The sequence below is a fragment of the Schistocerca nitens genome, chromosome 1 (genome assembly GCF_023898315.1).
Source record: "Schistocerca nitens isolate TAMUIC-IGC-003100 chromosome 1, iqSchNite1.1, whole genome shotgun sequence".
Lineage (NCBI taxonomy): Eukaryota > Metazoa > Arthropoda > Insecta > Orthoptera > Acrididae > Schistocerca > Schistocerca nitens.
Window position 1 is genome coordinate 223,908,766 of NC_064614.1, and position 20,708 is coordinate 223,929,473.

General features: G+C 38.2%; 1 protein-coding gene across 1 annotated transcript in view; it reads left to right on the forward strand.

Moving 5' to 3' along the window:
• Positions 1-1,004: 1,004 nt before the first annotated feature.
• LOC126246154 (uncharacterized) overlaps positions 1,005-20,708 on the forward strand; it is a 78,820-nt gene continuing 59,116 nt past the window's right edge. The window contains exon 1 of the mRNA XM_049948373.1: positions 1,005-1,132. Coding sequence (XP_049804330.1) covers positions 1,093-1,132 — 40 coding nt within the window. The 5' untranslated portion in view covers positions 1,005-1,092. The remainder of the gene's footprint in view (positions 1,133-20,708) is intronic.

Consider the following 20,708-nt stretch of genomic DNA (forward strand, 5'->3'; position numbering starts at 1 on the left):
TTAGTAACAGTCTAACTCGGGTCGACTTGAAATCCTCTCAACCTGAGTTAACCCAGTTTGCTTGCAGACTAATGTTGAGATGTTAGCTTGTATTCTCAGAAACCACTATTTTTCTTCGCCGTCTCTCCTGTGACCGCCGGCCCCTGTGACCGTGCGGTTCTAGGCGCTTCAGTCTGGAACCACGCGACCGCTACGGTCGCAGGTTCGAATCCAGCCTCGGGATGGATCTGTGTGATGTCTTTACGTTAGTTGGGTTTAAGTAATTCTAAGTTCTAGGGGACTGATGACCTCGATGTTAAGTCCCATTGTGCTCAGCGCCGTTTGAACTATTTCTCCTGTGACCGCATTCGATAAAGTTTGTCACTGGTTGCACGGGAGATTTTACCGTGTAGCCCAGTTTGCCGTAGTGACGTACATGCAGGATTAAATTGTCGAAGGACAATCTAACCGTCTTGTACCGAGATCTCCGTTTATCATTTTGTAAAATACGAATCCCATAGCATACATCTATAACAACCATTACAAATGACCTGCATGGAGCTCTTGTTGCCTCTATTATCTTCGTTTCCCTGCCGTCATCGTCCTTGGTTTATTAGTACAGTAAATAACTCATCAGTATTACGCAGTCTCATGTCATGAATAGCTTGACCATCAATATCATCGTATTTTGTATATTTAAATCTCATGTAAACCTCAATTAATATTGTAAATATTCGTAATAATCTTTTTTTTTTTTTTTAATTGTGTAGGCTGATGTGCGTTGATACGGTTGCTAAGTGTCCGTTGCTGTGTGGGAAGAATGAAATAACAAAAATTGGGTATTCCGATTTTAACTCTTGCCCTGAGAAGCATTGGGCTTACAAAACCAGGCATTGAGATCTATGAATCAATAATTCAAATCACATGAGGTTTGGAAATTGCTATAATTTCATCTCGGGACTGTCGACTTTGTTCTCATACGCAACATGTTATAATCTCTGCCACAGCATTATCTTTGCGTATTACCTTAATTGTAAACAATCATAGTTGTCTAATGATGCTTGTTTTTAGTTGTAATGTCATTCGGTGAAGTTTATTTTTATTTTGTGGATCATGTGGAAGTGCCATAAATGTGGAAAACCCGTGTACTTTGGTGAGTGGAGCTCTGCATCACACCAATTTTGCACGAAATTTTGTGTGTTTGACAAGTACATAAGCGTCTTCGCCGACCTGTCAGTTATCCTACCTGTCAGACTATGTAACACTCGTACAATTGTGCGTCAGTTGCACAGATTGCTTCTTTGACTCGAATTTATGACTTTTGAATGAAATCATATAAATTATATTTAAAATAGGTCTTTCTGCCATGGCTGCCGTAAATTCAATACGCCCACGTAATGTTTTCTGCCACTTGCCGTACCGATGCCTTGCCAAAGTAGGCCAGCTGACTGCAGAAAGGAATTTGAGTTATGGTGTAGCGGTTCTCCTAATCAATTTACTATGAATGTACGAATAAAGATGTAAGATAGGTGTTAAACACAGCTGATATTCCTTATCTCAGTTATGAGTTCTCGACATTTCGGCAGTCATAAGGTCGTTTTAATAACCTCAAAAGTCGTAAATATCTTTAATTAAAAGAAAAAGAACTTTTAATATAGTCCATTTACATTTATTATTATGTTAAAATTGTTCACTTCCTTATACTGATAGTTATAAGTAGCTTACAGAACGAAAAATGATCAGTAACTGCTCGGTATTACAAAGAATAATGGTTTCCTCTCATAGTATACAAGCAGTGTTGAGTTTCACGTTATTTGTACCAGTAATGTGAAATTATTTCATAGCTAATTACGTACGTGCACTCAGATGTTGATGGAATTTCGAGGCCTGTTGACCTTAAACAGTTTCAGTGTCATATGCGTGGTTCATGTATTTCATAGCTTTTGCAAAAGGAAATATATGATATCGCACTTTGGAACTTTATTTTCTAACAATTTCCTTTTCTGACGAGTATATGAATGATTACTAAGTTTGGCTAAAAATGTTGCCTCTTTAGAATACGAATGCTTTTATATTTATTTCATAATGATCTGTGTTACACAGCTACACTTTCTGGGCAGTTTTGAGAAATTGTATTGAGTACTGTCTTTTAATGCTTCCCTATAATAGTAGCAGTGAAACTCTTGTAGGGGATTCCTTCGTATGCTCTGCTTGCGTTGAAGACCAAAACCTACACTTTTGTTTAGTTTGTGATATGTGCATTAGATCTGGTGGCTTTTGTTTTGATTCCTTTTATTTCTTCCGTCATCAAATGGTAATTATTGGGTCAAAATGTCTAGATATCTGGTATTGCCAACACATAAGATTTTATGCTAGCAAGAGGAATTCATAGCCATCAGCACCCCTACCTGCTGCTCATTACCACTGATTTGTAGTTAACATGTTGTTATGTCATATTTATTATTATTATTATTGTTATTATTTGCAGAACATGATTTTGTATGCATTTTCAACTTCTCGAAGCGTAATGAATAGTCCATTAAATTTTAGGCATGAGTTTGTATATTACTGTGTGTAGAAGAAAAGACAGCAGACAAATAGGGGGACACTCATACTTTTGGAGTTTAGTCCAAAATTACAATTGGTGAGAAAAGGCTGTCTTCTTTGCCAGCTTTTTAGTGATTATATCTAGTCCTTTTATCTCCAGTGGGAGTAGTCATTAGCCAATTAGTATTCAGTTAATACATTGAAAGTTCTGTACAGACATGTTGTATGCAGTGTAAGAAATGTTGGATCATTTTAGTGCTTGAAAAAATGATCCCATTGTAGAGGAGAAGTAGGGATGACCAGTTTGAAACCACCTGGATTTTTGTAAGTGCTCTCTGAGAAGGCACAGGTAATCCAATATGTGAAAGAAGTGCCGTATTGGTTATTTGTTTGTGGTCCTTGTCATTTAGCAATCATTGAAGAGATTGAAGGTATTCATAAGAGAGCTACACAGCCTGTGATTCAATCCAGTTCAGTTTATCAGCATAATAATACAGGATTTGTTGTAGGTGATAGTACATTTATTTATCACACCCATTTATACATTCATTTATCCAGCGATGATATGGATGTGTCATTATAATAAAATAAAAATAAGTAGCTCCAAAATATGCATAGACATAGAATATAACATGTAAGTATGCTTTAAGAGTATAGGACAGGTGGTAGGCAATGACTTTGGTTAAAGAGCCATAGGAACATTTGCCTGAAGTGACTTAGGAAACCTTCAATCAGGATGGCCAGTCAGACCAAGCTCCATCCTCCCAAATATAAGGTCAGCATCTTAACATCAGTTGGTTCCTAATGTTGTACAGTGTTCTTTGATATACGAAACACTTTTGTGATAGGGACTGTATATTAGTAAATAAAATGTTCTTATGTGCTACATGAAGCCATACATTTAGCAACAATCAGAATATAAATTAGCATAATAAAAGAAGTTTTATTATATTTTTGCAAATACAGTAAATTTTCAAATAAGCACTTCAGTTCCCTATGATGAAGCAAATGAGCCACTCTGCTTTGAATGCTGAGGCTTCATGTATTCATTGATACCACAACACTATTGCTAATTAGCATTTTTTGAGTTTTTTTTAAATGTGGAATTCTGATAGTTTTGTATTTCCTCTTGTATAGAATATTTGCCTAATAAATAACACTTTTTTAGTAAATGGTTTTTGTGTTTATTTCTCTGTGAACATCAAGTCTTTTTCTTGTTTCATCATCATGCGCTTGACTGTTCACCAGAAAATTCCTAATGTTAGTTACATGATAGGGTCATAATTTTAAATTCAATAAAAAAAAGGGTCAGGCTCCAGTGCTGAGAGATGGTGGCCATGAGTGTACTGGTGTGAATATGTGTGTTTTCTATTTTGGGAGTAGTACTTTCTCTGAGAGCTAAATATTTTAGTAATCTTGACTTCGTAGTCTTGACTCGGTGCCTCCTCTGTGTTGAGAGTAGCAGTCGATCATTTCCTGTCATGTTGAAAGGGATACTTACATGATTCTCTATGTGTAAGAGCCTTGATTGTTCTTATTGCTCTCTATAGAAGTATAAATGAGTGTTTAGTCAGGCTCCTATTTCCCCTTCCCCCACAAAAAACCATTATACCATAACTTAATATTATATAGGTAAAAGTGGCAAGTGGGCCATAACACTGTTTTAGTATCTTGAATGTCATCCAGTCATACTCTTAAAAAATTAGTGGACCTGTTTTCACAGTCTTACACTGCCCAAGGACTGTTGGGTTGATTCCTCATTTGTTTCTTGTATGGATGAAGGGTTTTTTTTTTTTTTTCACAATTAACCTGTTATCGCTAAACCATGTAGTTGCTTCTTCTGTTACTACAGTGACTCTTTTCTGTAAGTCATTCATTCATTTAGCAAACAGATTGGTGTCACTGGCAAACAGTATTATATCTGATGCTGATAAATGGATTGATATGTCATTTATAAATATTAAGAACAGCATTGCTTCCGGAACAGAGTACTGTGGCTCCCAATATACGAGGCGTATTTTTTAAACTTCACTCTATTTTTCAAAATAGTTGCGAAGTTTGTTCGAACACGTACCATACCTCTCAACCAATTTTAATACCCTCTTCATAAAAACTTGCCGCCTGCTCCGATAACCAAGAGTTCACTGCCATTTTCACGCCGTCGTCATCATTGTAACGGTTGCCACTGAGGTGTTGTTTGAGGTGGGGGAAGAGATGGTAATCGTTTGGCACAAGACCAGGTGGGTAGTCTAAAACTTCCTAATGAAAACTGTCCAATAAATCACAGGTCTGACCTGCAGTGTGAGGTCTTGCATTGTCATTGTCAGCATGCCGCATCTTTTGTTTTGAATCGCTTTGCATGTCTTTCTCAGGGTTTGACAGTATGTTTCTGCGTTGGTAGTGGTTGCCTATCCCAAAACACCGACGGCATGATTTTGCGCTGGGACTGAGTCTGTTTGGCCTTCACCTTTACAGGCGAGTGTGTGTGTCTTCATTCCATGCTCTGTTGCTTCAATTCGGGCGTGATATGCGAAACCCATGTTTCGTCTCCAGTTGCGATCTGACTCAAGAAGCCTTCACCTTCTTCATGATAACAAGCCAAGAACTTCATTGCACACTCAAATCTTCGATTTTTGTGGTCCTCCGTTAGGAGTTTTGGTACCCAACAGGAGCACAGTTTCCCTAAACTTTAGGTGTTCAGAAACAATGTTGTAAAGCACTGATCTTAACATGTCAGGAAATTCGTTTGAGAGACCTGTTATTGTGAAGCACCTGTTCTCACGAATCCTCATTTCAGCTGAAGCCACCAAATCGTCTGTAATCAAAGAAGGGCAACCGGAGCGGTTCTCATTGTGGACATTGTCACGGCCTTCTTTGAATTCTCATACCCACTTATGTACTTTGCTTTCACTCATAACAGTATCACCGTACACTTAGCAAATAAATTTCTGCAGCAGACAGGTTCCTTGCTGACAAAAACCATATCATTGAGCGAACCTCACACGCGGTGGGCGAGTTGATAGTCTTAAACATTTTGAAAGCACAGAACCGTACAGGTTAGCTACAGAGCTGAAACTGAGCACAGTTGTTCCCGAGGCATGCCGGTACAAGATGCATGCACTCATTGCGGTATGCGCGCGAACTACTAGTGTCTACAACAAAATGGACCTTACTGAAAAAACACGCCTTGTATGACGTAATTTTATGTGATGAGTGAACTACATGCTCCAGTTACATTAGTATAACTACCACCTATGTACAGTGTCACCGTACAGTAACCACTTACAGTTGGCAGCACTAGCAGTGGTGTGTGTATAAAGCATGCCAGATGGACATGGAAAACAGTGCAGTAGTTGTTGTAAAATGGAAACAGAGTGCTTTATCTGATGTCTGAAAGGCATGATCATAGGCTTTTGGGCCAAGGGCGAAAGGATTTCCAAAACAACTAAGTTTGTAAACTGTTGGCATGTTGCCATGGTTAAATTATACCACACTTTGCAAAATTGCGCTAACCAAAACTGGAACTGAGGCAACTGTGGTGTGCCACGGGCAATAGATAACAGGAGTGAACAATAGCTGTGGAGGTATGTACAGGTGAGTAGATGTGCAACTGTTGAGCAACTGACTGCCCAGATGAACCAAGGGGCTACCAATAGTGTCTTCTCAGTGACTGTTTTGCGAACAACATTGCTTCTTATGGGCCTCCACAGCGAGCACCTGTTTGAAGTACCCATGCTGACTGCTGTTCATCGGCGATAAAGGCTGGAATTTACCCGGCAGTACCTCAACTGGATGTCCACTGAGTGGCAACAGGTGGCCTTTTCAGATGAATCATGTTTTCTGCTCCATTGGACAGATGGTCGTTGGTGTGTACAGCATGAAATGTCTGAAAGCAAATACCCTGTAAAAATTGTTGGGAAGGAGGAGATAGTATGATGCTCTGGGGAGTGTTTTCGTGGCATTCTCTGGGAGATCTCGTCATTTTGGAAGGTACAATGGATGAGCAGTATGCATCTATCAGTTGGGACTGTGTCCAACCCTACGTGCAATATGTTTTTCTTCAGCACCATAGCATGTACCAGCGGGACAGTGCAAAGTGTCACACAGCTGGCAGTGTAGGTGCATTGTTTGAAGAGCAGCAGGATGAGTTTACCATTCACTCCTGGCAACCAAACTCCTTGAATTTGAACTTGAGAATATGTGTGACCACCTTGATTGGGGTGTTCGTACCATGGTAACCCAGTCCAGAAACCTAGCACAGCTGGCCATGGCACTGGAGTTGGTGTGGCCCCATGTTTCTTTCGGTACCTCTTTTTCATACATGGTTCACACTGTAAAATGTGATTATTCAGGCTTTTGGAAGGTGGTCGCATTAATGTGACTGGACATTGTATATCTGTACATTCTATCTGTACCCCATGATATCAACCAAATGGATGGTATTTGAACCAGCTGCGTACCACTCCAAAAATCTGATAGCAATATAGTTTCCCTAGCCTCAGTTTATGGTCAGTGACATCAAATGTCTTACATAGATCTAAGCAGACCACAATTTAATTCATTGTTATCTATGAAATTTATGACCATTTGTAAAAAGTGATAGATGGCTATGTCATTTGACTTATTTTTCTCAAAATCTGTGTTCTTCATTAACCAGTAACTGGCTTTTATTCAGAAAATGAGTTTTTCTTTGCATAATCCTCTATTATTTTTGAAACACCAGATAACAGTAATATAGGTCTGTAATTACTTACGTAAGACTGATCATTTTTTATAAAGTGACTTGAAAACTGATTTTTTGTTTTGTTTTTCTGGTATGATTCCTATACTAAACGATACATAAATGGTAGTGGCAAGATGGAAATCTGTGTTTCTTACACTGTTGTTTTATGACTTTGCCTGGAATCTAACCACTGCCCCATGAAATTTTATTTTCAGTGTGATTATAGCATCTTGTACCTTCAATACAGTTGTAGGATAGAGAGAGTCATTCGTGTTGGAACTGCATTTATTTTGAACTTTGTTTATTGCTATATTCATGTAATAATTGTTGAATGTGTCGGCTATGTACAGTGGGTCCTTACCTTCAATTCTACTAATAACTTTTTTGTCTATATTCTTATCTACTATGATACTTCCCAGGTTGATTTTATTTTATTACTATCTTTCCTGATATATGAGTCATTATCAAGCTTTCCAGCTGCTGTTTTAACTTTCTTACACAGTTTTCTGTAAATTTCACATTTAACTTCAACAGATCAGTATTATTGGCACATTTGTTTATTTTTTGTTACAGTGTCACCTGATTTCCTTATTCCCTGGGGTACCCAAGTGTTTGCTTTAATTTTAGTTTAGACCAATGAATTGAATTGAAATTGGAGCATCATAACAGTCCTTGTAACATTTCAAGAAATGATCTTTTTTTTATCTACATCACAGCCTGATTCCTTGGTCTAATTTATATTTTTCAGCGTGTGATTAAAAATCCATATGCTGCCATTATTACTAAATTTCCTCTTTCTCTATTTTTCACTGCTCACTAGATTCTTATTGCATATAATATTTAAACTCAGTGTGACTGCCTTATAGCCAGAGAACTCAGTGTCTGTTATTACAGTGGTATACTATCATTTGTTCTCGTTGACATATAATTCGTCAATTGTTGTTTCAGACCCATTTATACATCAAGTGTCTTTATGTACAGTTCCTGCCCTAAGACAAGAACCAGTCGATTGTTGTTCAATACAGATAGTTTTATGATTAAAATGTCCAAGAACAGTTGTATCCTGTAGCTGATATTTAAGTTAATTTAGCAGCATTTCAAGATTTTGCTGGAAAACAGTAAAATTACTTGATAATGACACACACACACACACACACACACACACACACACACACACACATGATCATTTTAAGTAACTCAAAGATTCACTATCCAAAAATTTTTTCCTCACATTATTATATTTCATTTCTTTGGAATGAAGCCATGCTCTTATATATATGCATGTTCCACCTCTTTTATCATTAATTATGCAAAACTTACTTATCATTTCAAACTCTTGAATCATAGTAGTACATGATTGTATCTATTTTATACAGTGTTTGTTTATATATGTGACTTCAAAGAGTGCAGAAGAGGGGACAAAATTTCAGGGTACTCTCTTGCTCTTGGGATGGGAAACTGTCACTGAAGGTGGATGAATCAGCAATGGTTAGTGGCGTGAGGATGCAGAAGACAGTGGAAACCATTGCATTAAAGATGTATAAGGTGTATTCACAGGTCACGTTGCCTGTAATTGAAAAAGTGTGATGATGATCCCTCTATTGGCAGAAGGTTCTGGATTAGTCCCCCATTCTGATCTCCAGGAAGAGACTGCCAAGTGGGAGGTGACCATGAGAAAAAGATTGAATAATCAATGAAAGTGCAACATTTTATGGAGTGTGAGAAATTTGAATGTGGTAAAGAAGCTGGAAGACATGAAAAGGGAAATGCTAAGACTCAATCTTAATATAGTGGGGGATCAGGGAAGTGAAATGGAAAGATGACGAGCATTTCTGGTCTGATGAATATCAACAGCAGGAGAAACTGATATAACAAGAGCTGGATTCATTATGAGTAAGAAGGTATGGCAATCTGAGCGTTATTGTGAGCAGTTCAGTGGCAGGGTTGTTCTCAGCTGATTCAACAGCAAATCAATGCTGACAACAATAGTTCAGGTACATGCTGAAGTTGCAAGCAAAAGATGATGTGATAGAGAAAGTGTGTGAGGCTATTGAATGGATAATTCAGTATCTAAAGGGGGATAAAACTCCAATTATCTTGGGAGACTGGAATACTGTTCTAGAGGAAGGAATACAAGAGAATATGAGCTTCGTAGTAGGGATGAGAGAGGAGAAAAACTAACTGAGTTCTGCAGTAGATTTCAGTTAGTAATAGCAAGTTCACTGTTAAAAATCACAAAAGCCTGAAGTATATGTGAAAAAGCCCCAGAGACACAAGAAGATTCCAGCTGGATTAAATCATCATCAGGCAGAGGTTCTGAAATCAGATATTCATTTATAAGGCATACCCATGAGCAGAATTAGACTCAGATCACAATTTACTAATGATAAAGAGTAGGCTGCAGTTTAAGAGAATCGTATGGAAGAATCAGTGTACAAGGAAATGGCATACTGAAGTACTAAGAAAGGATGAGATGCATTTGAACTCTTGAGTTTGCCTATCTGTCTGCACTTGTGGCAAGCCCAGTTACTGTTCGCACTGAGGTTGAACACTCACCCAAGGTCGAGTGAGAGGCCGCCTCAGGGTGTGGCAGGCGGCAAAAGACCTCCCAGGGGCTGCACATAAAGCCTCTCCGGTTAGTCTGACAAACAGCTTCCAGGTGCTGTCTATGTCTGACACTGTTCCTCAGCCAGATGCAGTTGCTTGTCCTGTTTCAGAGGGAAACTCTCAGCCTGCAAGATCTGGGTTATCAGGAGGTTGGGATTATTGGTAGGTGGGAGCTCCAGCGTAGTACATTGTGAGGCCCCTTAGGAAGATTGCTGCCAAGGAGTGGAAGAAAGCTGATGTGAACTCTGGGTGCATGCTGGGTGGAGTCATTCCAGGTGTGGAAACGGTCCTTCCAGATCCCATGAAGAGCACAGGGTGCAGCCAGCTGCAGGTGGTGGCTCACGTCGGTACTAATGATGTGTGTTACTTTGGATCAGAAGCGATTCTCTCTGGTTTCGAGCAGCTAACAGAACTGTTAAAGGCTGGCTGCCAGTCTTGGTTGTGAGATGAAACCTGGGCTCACAATTTGCAGCATAGTAAACAGGAGCAATTGCGGAACTCTGCTACAGAGTTGAGTGGAGGGTCTGAATCAGAGGCTCAGATGGTTCTGTGACCGTGTAGGCTGCAAATTCCTTGACTTGCGCCATGGGGTGGTTGGTTTTCGCATTCCACTGAATTTATCAGGAGTCGACTACAAGTAGGAGACGGTTGCATGGGTAGCAAGGGCTGTGTGGTGTGGATTGGGTGGTTTTTTAGATTAGAGGGTCTCAGGGAAATACAAAAAGGGCTTCTGTCTCAAAGGGTGCCGGGTGAACATAGGAAGAACACAGATACAGAAACCATTGGTATAACAGTTGTAAATTGTCATAGTTGTGTTGGGAAAGTACCAGTGCTCCAAGCGCTAATAGAAAGCACTGATGCTCAAGTCTTTATAGGCACTGAAAGTTGGTGGCTAAAGCCCCAGGGATAAGTTCAGTTGAAAATTTTATGAAGAATTTAACAGTGTTCCGAAAGGATAGGGTAAACACAGTTGGTGGTGGCGTGTTCATTGATGTTAGAAGTAGTTAATGTTGTAGCGATATTGAAGCAGATAGTTCCCGTGAGTCAGTATAGGCAGAGGTCATTCTTTGCAACCGTAATAAAATAGTAATTCGACCTTTTTACCGACCTCCCGACCCAGATGATACAATTTCTGAAAGATTCAAAGAAAACTTGAGTTTAATTTCAAACATACACCCAACACATACAGTTACAGTTGGTGGTGACTTTAATTTAACTTGGTATGTTGGCGAAAATACATGTATAAATCTGGAGATACGCATAAAACATCATCCAAAATTGTGATAAATTCGTTCTATGAAAATTATTTTGAGCAATTAATTCATGAACCGAAGCGAATAGTAAACTGTTGTGAAAACACACTTGAGCTCTTAGCAACAAATAATCCTGAGCTAATAATGAGCATCAAACCAAATACAGGATTAGTGAACACAGGTCTGTTATAGTGAGACTGAATATTGTAATTACCAAAACAAAAATATACCTACAGTAGAACCCCTCTAATCCGTCACCTTTGGGACCGGGACCATGGTCGGATCGAAAAAAAGGTCGGATTATCCGAAAAATCTAGTATTTATTGCAAAAAATATAAAAAGACATTTAGTACAAACAATTAAACGATTTAAGAAGTAAAAGACGTCTACAGTAATATAAAAGATGTTTTTTACACAGTGTTAAACAATATATTAGCTAAAAAATGTCGACACACACTATAGTATGTATTGGTTTTAAAAGGAAAAACGACAAACAAATTACTGTACTGTACTGTATTTAATAACGTAGAAATGATACTGTAAACTAAAAAATGTTTATAGCACTATATACAAAAAAGAAACTTTTTACAAAGAAATAAACTACTGTACATATCAACTAAGAAATGATTATACTGTATGCATTGTCTTTACAGTAAAAACGAAAACAAACTACTTGGAAAAAATGCCAGTGATGCTTTTTTGTTTTGCAGATGTTATTCTAGATTTAGCTGCAGTGTCCCTCCATTTTTTTTTTATCCACAAAACGTCCATTGGAGTTGAAGTTGAATTCTGCTCGATGTATTGAAGGGCGATGTCAAAAGCGTTTTTTGAATCGTTGTGTGTAATCCAGGTGGGGGATTCGTCTTCGCCGTCCGAGTCCTCATTCACAGTTTCCTGGCTAACAGCGGCAACAATCTGGTCGTCATTGAGCTCTTCAAAACTGTCGCACTCTTTGTCACATTCGTCGATCCACTCTTCAACTTCATTGACAGGGACGTTCGGTTCCAGAGCTTGTAGATCTTTAACGATTTCCAGTGCGTCGTTGTTTTGCTCATCTTCGGTATGCTCATTTTCAGTCATAACTTGTGACCAAAGCTTACGCCACGATTTCTGCAGTGTGTCAGGTTTCATTTCATCCCATTCTGCAGCGATTGTGTAGATAGCATCTTTGATGTTCATTGATTTCATTGCCTCAAATAAATTATGACCTCCTTTAGATTTTTCCAAGATTGAGCTGATATACTTATGCGATATCGCTTTTTTAACAATTCGATAACACCCTGATCCATTGGTTGGATGAGTGAGGTCACATTAGGAGGCAGAAAGAGAGCTTTTATGTCCCCTTTCACCAAATCTTCCTCAGATGGATGTGATGGTGCATTATCCAACAGCAGTAGAGCACGAACAGGCAGATTTATTTTGCTTCAAGTCTTTTTCGACCGATGGCACAAACTTGTCGAAAAACCAGGATTTAAAAGGTTGCAGTCCACCCAAACATTTTTGATTGCGGTAATAAAACGGCAAGGAAGATAAGTTTATATTTTTGAATGCCCTTGGCTTCTTAGGTTTGCCAATGACGAAAAAGGGGAGCTTGTGGGCACCATCTGCGTTGCTACAAGGAATGACTGTTATTCTATCTTTTATAAGTTTCGTTCCTACCACCCATTCATTTGAAGCTGCGAGCGTTTTTGTTGGCAACATTTTAAAGTTCAGCTCTGTCTCGTCGATGTTATACACTTGGCAGGGTAATCATGAAATACATCAGAGAGAACGGGTCTGTTGACACACAGTCAGCTTGGATTTAGAAAACATCATTCTTGTGAAGCACAATTAGCTCTTTACACACATAAAGTGCTCAGCACTTTTGACAAGGCATTTCAAATTGATTCCATATTTCTAGATTTCCAAAAGGCTGTTGACACTGTACCACAAAGTGGCATGTAGTGAAATTGCGTGCTTTTGGAATATCGTCTCAGTTATGTGACTGGATTCGTGATTTCCTGTCAGAGAGGTCACAGTTTGTAGTAACTGAAAGAAAGTCCTCGAGTAAAACAGAAGTGATTTCTGGTATTACCCAAGGTAGTGTTACAGGCCATCTGCTGTTCCTAATCTATATAAATGATTTAGGAGACAATCTGAACAGCCGTCTTAGGTTGTTTGCAGATTATGCTGTTGATTATAGTCTAGTAAACTCATCTGAAAATCACAATGAATTGCAAAACGATTTAGAAAAGCTATCTGAATGGTGCGACAATGGGCAGTTGACACTAAATAATGAAAATCATGAGGTCATTCATGTGAGTACTAAAAGAAATCTGTTAAACTTATGAACAATTTAAATTGCAAATAACACATAGAAAATGTGGGGGAAGGCAAACCAAAGACTCCGTTTTATTGGCAGAACACTTAGAAAATGTAACAAATCTACTAAAGCGACTGCCTCCACTACACTTGTCCATCCTCTTTTGGAGTACTGCTGCACAGTTTGAGGGTTCTTACCAGATACGATTTACAGGATACATCGAGAAAGCATGTTTTCTATTATGCGAAATAGGGGAGAGAGTATCACTGACATGATACAGGATTTGGGGCGAACACCATTAAAGCAAAGGTGTTTTTTGTTGCAGCAGAATCTAAAATTTCAAACACCAATTTTCTCCTTGGAATGTGAAAATATTTTGTTTATGCCGGCTTACATAGGGAGAAATGATCATCATAATAAAATAAAGGAAATCAGAGCTGTCACAGAAAGATATGAGTGTTCGTTTTTCCCACATGCTGTTTGAGAATGGAATAAAAGAGAATTGTTGTGGAGATGGCTTGATGAACCCTTTGCCAGGCACTTAAGTGTGACAAAGTATGTTCGTGTAGATGTAGAAGTTTATCAAACGTGAGGCTATTATGATAAGGAGCAACGCAGTAAGCAGTTCAGTTGACAAGAAGTGAACATTTCTAAAAACAGCAATCACAGGTGTTGGAACGACAAATGTAGGCACAAGAAAAGTAACTACAAAGAAACCTTGGCTAACAGAAGTAGTACTTCAATTGATCTATGAAAGAATGATGTGCAAAAATGTTCAGGGAAAGACAGGGATGTAGCAGTATAAATCACTTAGGAATGAAATAAATAGGAAGTGCGGGGAAGCCAAGGCAAAATAACAGTAGGAAAAAGACAAGAAACAGAAAAAGAATGCAGGAAACAGAAAGAGAAATATTTATCAGAAGGACTATTCAGCATATAGAAAATTCAGAACAATCACTGTTGAAATACAAAGAAAGGGTGACTACTTTAAGAGTCCAATGGAGGATTCCACTGTTAAATGCAGAGGAAAGAGTGGATGGGTGGAAAGAGTACATTGAAGGCCCCTATGATAACAGGAATTGTCAGGGAAGAGAGAGGGTGTCCAGTATTAGAGTCAGAATTTGAAAGAACTTTGGAAGTCTTAAGATCAAATAGGGTGGAAAGGAAAGATACCATTCCACCAGAATTTCTAAAATCGTTGGGAGAAATGGCACCAAAACAATGTTGGTATTTAGAATCTATGAGACTGGTGGCATACCATCAGGGTTTCTGAAAAATATCATCCATACACTTCTGAAGATAGCAAGAGCTGATAAGTGCGAGAACTATTGCCCAATCAGCTTAACATCTCATGCATCCATGTTGCTGATGAGAATAATATACAGAAGAACAGAAAAGAAAATCAAGGCTCTCTTAGATGACAATCAGTTTGGCCTTAGGTAAGTTAAAGGCACCAGAGAAGCAGTCCTGATATTGTGCTTGATGGTGGAAGCAAGAGTGAACGAAAATCAAGACACTTTTGCAGCACTTGTTGACATGCAAGAAATTTATCATCAAAATTGGTGGTCAGTGAGCAGATGAAATTAAGGAAATCTGCTAACATCCCATGACAGATGAAGCAAGGCAAAAAGACCATACCAGTCCAAGAGAAGACCACTAATATTAAACATGGTCTTAATTTTAGGAAGAAATTTTTGACAGTATTCATTTGGACCTCAGCATTGTATGGTAGTGGATCATGGACAACAGGAAAACTGGAACACTAGGGAATCAAAGCATTTGAGATGTGGTGCTACAGAAAATATTAAAAATTAGGTGGACTGATAAGGTAAGGAATGAGGAGATTCTCAGCAGAATCAGCGAAGAATGGGACAAAGAAAAGGGGATTGGATTATAGCACACATGTTAAGGCTTCAGGGAATAACTTCCATGGTACTAGAGGGAGCTGTAGAGGGCAAAAACTGTAGAGAAAGAACAGAGATTGGAGTACATCTAACAAATAACTGATGACATAGGTTGCATTGCTATTCTGAGATAAGAAAGTTGACACAGGAGAGGAATTTGTGGCAGGCCACATCAAATTAGTTAGAAGACTGATGACAAAAAAAAAACCCACTTTAACTCCTGTTAAATTATCAGTTAGAGGCACCGAACTGGCTGCCTAAGCCTTGTACATTTTGTTAGGTAACTGTTAACAGATTTTTGTGTGCTGACTTTGGTGCATTATTTACCATTCTGTTTGCACGATGCTGCTTGGCAATAAAAACTTGCAGAGGTAGGTTTATGGAACTATTTTCCTTGTGGATTGAAGGCTAACACTTCCATCACGTATGATACATATTGTGCAAGGCTCAAGGGTTTCCAGAGCTGTGTAGGTAATAGCTTTCTCCACACTGCTTCTACGAATGGAACAGGGAAAGAAACACAGACATTAATAAGGAGAAAATAATGGAATGGAGGCTTTCATAGATAGTAGAATATTGGGCTGGCTCTAAGAACTAGATGAAGAAGTCCATTTTTTGTTCCTTTCAAAAGAACAGCTATGTTTTTCAATATATGAGGTGCGAATTTCATTTACGTCTGTTTCTCTGTCTTCAACAAGATTTTTATGCAATTGGGTAATTTTTCCATCCTTCCTGTGTTATTCAGTGAGAATGGTTTAAAATTAATTTGCATAGCCTCCAAACAAATCCAAGTTTTACTTTCATCTTCCCTACAACAGACTGCATCTGTGCATTGCATTGTACATAGTTTCATCACATTGCCCCCAATGATGTAAATGATATCACAAGGTCCAGAAGCTTACTGCCAATCAAGCAGTTGGATACAATAGGAGTTTTTCTATTCATAATTTCTATTACCTTGTATTTATTGGTATAAAGAGAGTTAGCAAGGGAAAACACTATCTTCTGACACTATCTGATATATTGGAAACTGAAAAACTGGTGGACAACTAATTTTACAGTTGGTTTTTGGGCATTTGCCATCCAGCTCAGTAAGGTGGGTCCTATCTGTCAAAGATTCTTTCAGCCAACTAAATGTTTTTGAAGAAACATCATATGATTGTTTCTTCATTGTCAGTCAACAGTGAAGTATTGTGTCAAAGACCATATTAAAAATTAGGTGGACTGATAAGGTAAGGAATGAGGAGATTCTCAGCAGAATCAGCGAAGAATGGGACAAAGAAAAGGGGATTGGATTATAGGACTGAATCTACCTGTTTACTGTAATACACTATCTAAAAAAAAATTGTGTGAAAAAATGAAATTAGTTTCATTCATGAATGCCAGAATGTTTGAGTTTACAGTGTGGTCTGGATGAAGTATATTGTGTCTTGTTGTTAAGTGGGTATACACTGGACTACAAATGCATTTGGCCACCAGTCAGTCCAACTTCTTTTTTTTCTATTGTTGCTTCTTTCAACTCTGACAATGATTTGTTAACATGAAGCTGCACCATCATTCAAATTTTACATTCAACTATACGTCAGTAGAAGGCAAAGGCGCACTAGAGTAGAGCCAGCAGAAGAAGATCCCTGACAACTGGCAGCACTGTAAGAGCTTTTCTATTGCAAAGTGCTTATGGTTGCAGATGAAAACAGTAGCCGCCTCTAGAGTTGCAACAACACTGAAGTGTTGCCATTGAGGTGTACAAAAAATCATGTGAAGTAATTGGTTAAGGTAGATGCCTGAAGCAGCTGCACCAAGCCCACTGCAACTGTCGGGGATCTTCTTTTGCTGACTTCACTATGCCTCCAGTAGGATTATGCATGATAAAACACTATGGTGGTCAGTCTGGCATTCAAATTCATGACAACTTTATCTTTTTATCTACGATCATACAATGAATGCACATTGGTGGTGATCCAGTTATAAATGGAGGTGGTCTGCACTTGTTTCCACTTCTGTGGGACTATTTACTGCCTGACGTGTTCTTGATAAATCTAAGAAACTAGTCTCAAAATGAAGTTAAATCTAATAGAAGTTCTCTCCGGACCTAGTCCCTCATTCAGTTTGGGTAGTCTAAGTTACTTTTCATCATTTGGAATGTTTATTTCAGAATCTCTCATTTGTGGATGTGTGTGTGGTGGTTAAACATACATGTGGTGATGGGATCATTGTGTACCCTATTTGGTATGTATTTTTCCAAAGGAAAATTTGTGTAGTGTTTTAGCTGTGACCACAATCTTCTACATTTATTGGATTTGATGTGAATATTAATTCATCCTTTTAGAAAAAATGTTAGTGACTGGTTAGCAGCTGTACCAAAGAGATATACTTTCCTACTTTTTCTTTTTGGTGACATTCATTGCTATAACAGCATCATGTGAGTCTTCATGTGTAGGCAGCACTGATGATACAAACCACTTCCCAGGTATGTTGCTGGGATTTTGGGTCTTCTTGGCGCAATATTTCAGTATTATCAGGTACTTACTGACATACTGAGTTACACAGGGAAAATGCTTCTCCTTGTATATGCTGAACATATGGATGATCAGTGTAGTTCTATACCTTTGAATTTGGGCTGTCGTTGAAGATTCTACAATCTTTGTGTCTTAATGAGCCAGATGGTAGAAACATCCAGCAAGTAATTGAAGTTCACAATATGCAACAAGCAGAGTTAATTCTTTTTGCAGATGACGCTAGTATTTAATCGGTCCAAGTATACATACAGCAACAGAAGACATGATAAACATTATTGTTAAACATACCATTTAGTGGTTTTCTGCGAATGTTCTTACCCTCAATTTTAAAGTTTAAATATTCAGTTTTAGACACCTAGAGGTACTACAACAGTGATAAGTGTAAGGAAATAGTAAATGGGGTGGAAACTTCGAAATTCTTAAGTGTATATGTTGATGAGAATTCAAACTGGAAAAAGCACATTTTGGAACTCCTAAAACAACATAGTCAGTCACATTTGCTCTTAAAGTAATTGCAAATCTTGGGAAGAGACAAATCGGTAAGGTCAAGTATTTTGCATATTTTTATTCAGTAAAGTCATACAGTATAATGTTCTGGGGTAACTCATCTTTAAGAAAAGAGGTCTTCATTGCTCAAAAACATGCGTAAGTGTAATATGTGGTGCTCATCCACAATCGTCTTACAGATACCTGTTTAAGGAATTAGGCTGTTGACTACTGCTTCACAGTATATTTACTTGCTCATGAAGTTTGTTGTAAATAATCCACTACTCATTCCACATAATTACAATTTATCGTGCAAATGATCCATGGAACATGAAATCAACCAAACAAAAAAACTACTGTTAGTTGCTGTTGTCAGTATCAAGTTCCAGTTGAATTTATTTTGGTCTTTGTTAAACCTAATATCTTGTGCTTGTTGATACAAACATTCAATTTCCAGAGAAGTCTAATCAATTTGATGTATGTTCTACATGCTGAAAATTTTCCCTACTTTGTACTTTGTGGTTCAGTGCTTACACTGCTTTCTCGGAGGGAGGTGAGCTGAGAGAATTTGTTATGAATGCTCCAGTAATGAATAGCTAGTATTGTACTATACTCAGTCTTCATATTTGACAGATTTTAATAACCATTTTCTGAGCTCTTGATCTTTTGTCTGGTATCCCATGCCTAGAACAAAATAAAAAAAAATATATCTACGTATATTATGACATCCAAGCAGTCATCTCCTAAAGTCCACACTAGACATTTCTAGGGTTATGTGATACATTTCCGCTCTATAACACAGGTTAAGAAATCTACAGCCTAGCTTGCTGAAAAATTGATGAAGCCTTGGGTTTACTCTCTGTGCTGATCTCCAGGCATAAGAAATCTTTTTTATTCTTTGGAACAGTGCGGCAAGTTGATTGCTTTGCTGAGACACCATAAATGAGATTAGTTTTTTTTCTTCAAATAATTTTCGGGTGTATAGCCAATTCCTGTCGACATTGTGCCATGATATTTCAGCCCGCAGATGTGCAGCCTCCTTCAGATGAGTAGACAACTACTGAAGACTGTAAGTGTATTCACAGTATTTATGCTGAATCTCGCATGTGCGAAATGCGCTGGCGTCTTTTGGCAAATGTGTCAGGTGATGACATGTATGGGACAGTACATTTGTGTGTACTGCCCTCGGTGGTGGAAGTGAAAGATGAATCTAACCATTGAGTATCGAATGACCCTGTCATTTTAGCTCTAAAAACAAATGAGACTTTGGTAACAAGTGCATGTAGTGTTGCACTAGTGTTGTACTTCATTTCTGTTACTGACAGCTTGGGGTTATCAGGTTCGGTGAATAGTGGAATGGAGTATCTCGGACCAGTCTTAAAAAAAAAAACTTCCATAAAATGGAAATGACACTCATGTCTCCCAAAGAAGTAGCATCCATCATAAAATTCTTAAAATCTAAGTATCCTAATAGGTGTGATAACATTTCAATGAAGTTAGTTGAGTTCTATCTTAAGTTATTTGTGTAATCAGTCTCTTACCAGCGGAACACTTCCAGACTGGATAAAATATGTTGAAGTTAAACCTCTTGACAAGAAGGGGGTAAAGAGATGCCATCAGACTTTTGACCAATTTCACTTTTGCCAGCTTTCTCAAAAATATTTGAAAAGGTTGTGTTCAAGCATCTGCTTAAGCATCTGACTGCAAGTAATATATCGCCCAAGTTACAGTTTGGATTTCTTAAGAGTTCTGATATAGAGAAAGCTATTTACACTTACAGTGAGAATGTACTTAATTCATTAGATAATAGTAAGTAAATTAGAATATTATGGTGTCACCAGCAGTGCTGTGAAATGGTTTGAGTCTTCTCTAACTAACTGGAAAAAAAGGGTGTCGCTGCGAAATACCTGTGCAGAAAGCAGTCAGTCTTCATCTGATTGGGAGTTTAATTACATGTGGTGTTCCTCAAGGTTCTGTCTTGAGTCCATTGCTTTTTCTTGTGTACGTTAATGACCTCTCATCTGTTACATTGCCAGATGCTAGGTTTGTTTTCTTTACAGATGATACATACATTGCAATAAGTAGCAAATCAAAGTACAGATTTAGAAGTAGCTGCTAATCAAATTTTCACTGACATTAGTAAATGGTTTAAAGCTAATTCAGTGTCATTAAACTTTGAAAAGGTGCACCCTATGCAGTTCAGAACCTGCATGAGATTTCCTTCCAGCATGTGTATAACGTATAAAGACATGCAGGCTGAAGAGATTGACAGTGTTAAATTTCTGGGATTACAACTTGATAACAAATTCAGTTGGCAAGGGCATACCACATAATTGATTAAGCACCTAAACAAGTCTGTATTTGCAGTGAGAATGTCAGATGTAGGAC